The 6,000-nt window shown below is 43.4% G+C and overlaps 2 protein-coding genes across 3 annotated transcripts in view; one reads left to right on the top strand and one right to left on the bottom strand.

Annotated features, from left to right (window-relative positions):
- The first annotated feature begins 4,104 nt into the window (after window positions 1–4,104).
- The window catches only part of SPDYA (speedy/RINGO cell cycle regulator family member A), a 28,070-nt gene continuing 26,174 nt past the window's right edge, over window positions 4,105–6,000 (top strand). Inside the window, exon 1 of one of the 2 annotated variants that reach the window (XM_027850292.1) lies at window positions 4,105–4,188. The gene's annotated coding sequence lies outside the window, so the exon portion shown is untranslated. Of the gene's footprint in view, window positions 4,189–5,085; window positions 5,097–6,000 lie in introns of those variants that run through there. The other variant, XM_027850293.1, reaches the window with a different exon arrangement.
- LOC114034642 (pollen-specific leucine-rich repeat extensin-like protein 3) lies at window positions 4,179–5,127 on the bottom strand. The gene is made up of 3 exons (XM_027850365.1): window positions 5,030–5,127; window positions 4,487–4,948; window positions 4,179–4,446 (listed from the first exon to the last, which is right to left on the bottom strand). Exons 1-3 carry the CDS (start codon window positions 5,125–5,127, stop codon window positions 4,179–4,181), a joined length of 828 nt encoding a protein of 275 aa, XP_027706166.1.

Genomic DNA, 6,000 nt, shown 5'->3' with positions numbered 1-6,000 from the left:
TTTTAAAAATAGCTGACAGGTATGTAGTGTTAAGATTTTTCAAAGCTTTTTTTTTCCACCCAAAGATTTTTCAGTTCTTATTTGAGGCTCCCAACAGTTTTGTTCAGGTACTTATCTCAACTTTACAGGTGAGAAAACCAAGGGTCTGAGAGATTAAATGCTTTGCCTAAAATCACACAGCTTACAAGTGTTGGAGGCAAAATCGTTTGATACCCTTTCTGTTACATTACAAAGCAGGCTTTCACGCAAAGGAGTGGCATTGATGTTAAAAGTGGTGTTTCAGGAAGACTGACCTGGCATAAATACAGGGTACATTGAAATGAGGAAAGATGACACAAGGGAGATTGATTCAGAGGTTGTTTTAATACCTTAGACATGAGGTAATGAAAGTATTTTAAGCCTGAGTGACTAAGAGAATGATGGTGCCATTGAAAGAAATGAATAAATCAGGAGGGGAGGCTGGCTTGAAGAGAAATAATAGCTTTCATTTTTGAAGAACTTTATTTTAAACTTTAGTTTAAAACAATTTTTCACAACTACTCAGAGATAGGCATTTTACATATAAGGTGACTGGTCGATAGAGTTTAGGGCTTACCAGATCACATGGCCAGTAAGCATCAGATCCATTGACTAACCCATGACTCCATACTACACTGAGTTTGAGAGAAGTTGAGGATTTGGTGTATGTGTTTGGATGTAGGGAGGACGGGAGACTGGACCCAAATGTTAGTGTAAAGTTGCCAGGAGCCCTGGGAAGTTGTGATTAGCCCAAGATCATACAGCCATTATGTGTCAGAGATGGGAATTCAAGACTTCCTGACTCTGAGGCTGGCTCTATACATCATTACTACACTGCCTCTCAATTTAGGGATACTGAGAAGAAAAGTCTCACAGAGAGGTCAGAGCTAGAGATGTAAATTTGGAAGTTGCCCATACGTAGGAGATTATCTGCTATTTGTTGAAGCTGCCAGTGACTCAAGCGAGCAAACATTTATGAAGAGTGAATGAAGCAGATCAGCTAATTGGATAGATATTTTTTTTTAAAGTGGATTAAGCCAGGCCTGGTGATAGAATGGTGTAGTCCCTCCTTCTGGGGAAGCTGAGATTGGTGGACCACATAAATTTGGGTGTTCTGAGCTGCAGTAGTACTCAAGCTGATTGATCAAGTGTATACATTACATCCAGTACCAATATGGTGAGCCTTCAGGAACATCAGGTCATCTTCAAAGCTTCCATGCCAGTCATCAGGTCAGTGTGTGAATAGTCATGCACTTCAAACCTAGGTGGAGGATAAAACATAGAGGATTACCAAATTTAACCTTTTTATTTATGCTGGTTTTCTTTCCTGGAATATTCTGGCTCCTCTTTGATTTTCCAATTGCTGCCCAATTTTTCCAAACCTAGCTGAAGTCCCAATTCCTCCATGAAAACTTCTCACAGTTTAATCCTGATTTGGTCTCTAGTATATCACTATGCAATTTAGAGCTGCTTTGACTTCACGATTTCGTTTATAGTAGGAATGTTAATATGGATATTGTTCAGTTCCTTAAGTATTATATCAGTTCTTTAATTGCTCAACAAATATTTCACATTTGGAATACTAACATCCAGTTTTTATAGATGGTGTAAAATCTGGGTGACTCTTAGCACCCCTGCCCTCTTTATTGCCATACCTAATCATCACTGCAGAAGGGGTTCTCACAGTAGTCAAAGACATTTTGTATTTTTTGCTTGTTTGTTTTATGTATCACTGTAGCCAAAGGATTTATCTATTAGTGGCCAACTTGCTCATAGTGAGCTCCATATTTAGACTACTTCTTGGACAGTAAACAAAGCATGTCACCAGGATCATATCCAAAGCCTTTCCATCCTAAAAGATCCTGTTAGAGTTTATATTCCTCTGGAATAATCTTTGAGAACTTAGGGTCATCTCTATGCTGCAATAAAGTTATAGGAATAAGACTTAAGTAAGTAGGTTTTTTATATCCTAAAAGATGTTGCCTCTGTAACTAAACACTACTTGAGCTGTGGTTTGACCAGGATACTGTAAAGAAAAAACCAAACCTCCTTTGTTTTGGCTACTATACTTCTGTTAATTCAGGCTAACAGTTTTTGTTTTTGTTTTAATACTGTGTCACACTGTTGACTTATTGAGTATTGAATGTAGCATAGAGAGCTGACCTGCAAGCCAGGAAGACCTGGGCTCAAGTCTTTTGACACATACTGCCTGTATGTGACCCTTGGCAAATCATATCACTTCTCAGTACTTAAGGCAACTCTAAGGTTTCTAAGATTCAGAAAAGGTGCCAACCTGCACTGGTAAAAGGGGGCTTCCTATACCAAGAAACTCATCGGTATAGTCTCTGTCCTTACTGAGTACACACAATACACTCAGAGATCTACTTATTAATCTTGCATGCACTATAATTCCCAAAGGAGGTGCCTGTGAACATTGCCTAAGAACACATAATCAGGATCAAGTGCTGTGCCAGAGAGAATCAAAAAACTTAACGAATGAGGTCTGTTGATCTGTTCTCTTCTGAGCACCTTCAGTGGCCTCCCTATTGCCTGTAGGATAACACACAAACTCCTTTGTCTGATCATCCACATTCTATTTCAAACCTATCTTTTGAGCCTTATTTCATACTATTCCCCTTAGCTGCTCAACATTCCTGACAAATTTGACTTTTGTTTCCTAGTTTTGTATGGTATGAGACCTCTATGTGAGGTTTCCCTTCATTGAAGTTGGACTGAACAGAGTCTAAGCTCTCTTTCAATTCTTAAATCCTGCTTTTCTGTATTCATGCAAGCTGTCCTTTGGCTGAAATGCACTCCTTCCTCACTTGACTTCAATAGCACATTTACTCCAGAGGAAAGATTATGGTCTGTTTCTTTTCTGTCTTTAGGGCTGTAATTATGTTGGGTATTAAGGAAATATTTGTCAAAATGACCAAAAGCATTCACTAGCTATGATCCTTCCTTTTGGTACCATTAAATAGAACCTAGTGAGAACAGCAGGTGCTATATACTATTGAAAGAAACAAAACATGGTCCCTGCCCTTACTTTTACAGGCCCTTCTATGAAGAAAGCTTGCAGCAGTGAGGCTGTGGTTCTCTCTCTGGGCCTCAGTTTTGTCTGCAAAAGAAGGAGATTGGACTATGTTTCACAATCTGTTCCAGCTCTAAATCTAATCTTATGATCTTGTCCAACTAGAATAAGATCCAACTTCCCTCTTTTTTTTTTTTCAGAGAATTTAGTAAGTTCTTAGTAAGTACTACAAAAGTACTTAGTTAAGTCACACCCTTAGTAGTGTGCTAGCCAGCCATAGAATCTAGGGTCTTTCGATTTTCAGATTAGTGCTCTTCCCACTACATCTCCCTGCCCCAGTTGGCTCTAAAGAAACAATTTCTCTAGAAGAAAATAACTAACAGACGTTAGCTATACTTTATAAGGTTCTGGGATACTGGCTCCTCCCCCCCCAAAAAAAGATCCACACAAAAGACGTTAATATTTGCCAACTAGTAAATTTGGTAATTAGCACTTAATTGAATAACATCCAAGTGCATGCTTTCCTTCATGTATTCGCTTATTCATTATAAAGAGCTTATTACAAGCCATGCACTTTGGAACAGAACACAAATTTCCCTGCCTCCCCGAGGCAGGCCGGTGCCACTGGTACCCCGTGGAAGGCGCCTAAGCCGACCCCGCAGTAGACTTAGAACTGGAAGGGGCGAAGCACGGAGGAAGAAACAGGCCCCGAAAGGCCTGCCCAAGTGGACAAGATGATAACGATGAGAGGCGTTAATTATCGCCGGGGCACCTCTCCCCGGACCTCACACTTGCAGCGGGCTCCGAGCCCTCTGGGTGTGAGCGGCGGACTGGAGGGGGCGCTTGGCGCGGGGAGGGCTGCGCATCTCTCGGGGCCCGCGCGGTCGCGCGACGCCCCGCCCCGGGCTCCTTGGCGCCCTCTGATTGGCCGCCTTGAGCCCGGTCTCGCGCTCCCTCGCGCTCCTCTCGCTCCCTCCCTCCGGGTTGGCGGGAGGCTCGGAGCGTCCCGTGGTGTGCAGTTGTTTGCCGTCGAGTGAAGTAACTGCTCCCGGCTTTCTGTGAGGCCTGACGCCGCAGGACTTACCCCTGCTCATCCTTTGTTCCGCAGACCTAGAGCCTAGGCATTCTGTCACTCCCAGGTACCTCCCCTATCTCCGGGTTTGGTTGCCTCAGGAGATCGCCTCTGCGCCGGAGGCTCCAGAGAGCGAGCAGGCGGAGAGGGACATCCATCGAGAGCGCTTTCCCGCGGGACTTTTCCTGGACAGTTCCCCGGACTGAAGCGGCCTTGTCTATCGCCCTTCCTTGTCCTAAGAGTAGCCGGTGGGGCAGTGGGGGGAGGGAGGATAGGCCGAAGAGGGGGCGGTGTTGAGTTTAAGCGGGCGTGGCTGGGCTGACCGCTCAGGCCCGGGTCAGAGTGTGTGAAGCAGTGGGGAGAGCGTCAGGGCGGGGGATATGGGTGTGTGGTGGGTGTGCATGGGGGGAGGTGTGAAGGAAGGTGTGTGAGTGTGTGGTGAGTGTGCATCGAGGTGTGTAGGTGTGTGGTGAGTGTGCATCGAGGGGGAGTGTGAGGGAAGGTGTGTGGGTATGTGGTGAGTGTGCATGGGGGGTGTGAGTGTGTATCGAGGGGGAGTGTGAGGGAAGGTGTGTGGGTGTGTGGTGAGTGTGCATCGAGGGGGTGTGTGAGGGAAAGTGTGGGTATGGTGAGTGTGCATAGAGTGAGGGAGGTGTGACGGAAGGTGTGTGGGGAGAATGCATGGGGGAGGGGAGAGGAAAAGTATGTGGGTGTGTGGTGAGTGTGCATCGAGGGGGAAGGTGTGAGGGAAGGTATGTAGGTAAGTTGTGATGGAGTGTTCAGGGATGTGTAGGTCAGTGTACACAAGCTCCTGGCTCTTAGGAGAGCTGTGGTGTGGGCTCAGACCCCACGAGGAAGGCCCCACATCCTTTCATTTTGTGTGGCTGGAATTTGACTCACCGCTATACCTTTTGCTTCCAGTAGAGGGCAGTGCCCACAGGTCACAGACCTCAAGGTGGCTGGCTGCTAGAACAGGTGAATTTGGACTAGGGCTGAAATGTCTCATAGTTATTGCATTGTGGAGATACCCATAAGACAGCTCTGGAAAAGGCCTTTGGGCATCCACTCCAGTAGTTTTGTTTGGGAGCAGGATCTATTTACCTTACCTATCTTCCAGTGCTTAAGACAAATGCTTCCATGTTTGTGCACTGCTAAGCACAGCTATTTGCCCTTGGATATTATGCACCTGAATTTTCCAATTTAAACTGTCTCAGGGGAGGCTATTTCTGTAAATTCACAAATTTGTGTGAATTTAGAGGAGGCCGAACATCACAGAGTTGTTAGTCCTGTAAGCAATATAGCTCCTGGATAATTTCATTGTAATATTAATATGTATGGGACAAATGAAATTGTAGACATTACCCATAGAATAAATTTATATGATTTATTCAGAACTTTATGCATTGCAAATGTCAGAGCTGTTTATTTCTGATACCCATTGGATCTAGCACTTTTTCCCTGATTACTTAAAAAAATGCTTGGACTACTATGTAAATAATACTAATTGTAGACTTTTATGTAAACTGCTTACCATTTGTGCCTGGTAAACTGCTTACCATTTGTGCTTTGTTATCATGTAGCACAATACTGACTATGCATATCATTAAATGTTAGATTAATTTTGTTGTAAGTTGCACTAAACCTCCTGATCTTTCTGCTTTCATAACCTAGTCATTTGTCCATTTACAGTAACTTCAAAAAATTAAGGATTTTTTTATGTGATCAATCACTCAAAGTTCATTTCATTGCTAAAGTTCATGATTGTTAAAGATCTGAATTTTTTCATTTAAAAACTGAATAAATGCTTTTTGGGTAATTAAATTAAGTGAATTTTTTAATCTACCATGGTGTTTGCTAATAGAAAGATGTGTGTTTTTTA

The sequence above is a fragment of the Vombatus ursinus genome, unplaced genomic scaffold (genome assembly GCF_900497805.2).
Source record: "Vombatus ursinus unplaced genomic scaffold, bare-nosed wombat genome assembly UNPS02009062.1, whole genome shotgun sequence".
Lineage (NCBI taxonomy): Eukaryota > Metazoa > Chordata > Mammalia > Diprotodontia > Vombatidae > Vombatus > Vombatus ursinus.
This window is presented reverse-complemented; position numbering and strand designations above follow the sequence as displayed.

Coding starts and splice junctions, on each gene's coding strand:
- LOC114034642 (XM_027850365.1), bottom strand. CDS start 5,127: ATGAGACATTTCAGCCCTAGTCCAAATTCACCTGTTCTAGCAGCCAGC. Junction 4,949..5,029: donor CCCTCTACTGGAAGCAAAAG/GTATAGCGGTGA, acceptor CCCACACCACAG/CTCTCCTAAGAGCCAGGAGC. Junction 4,447..4,486: donor CCCATATCCCCCGCCCTGAC/GCTCTCCCCACT, acceptor CCCGGGCCTGAG/CGGTCAGCCCAGCCACGCCC.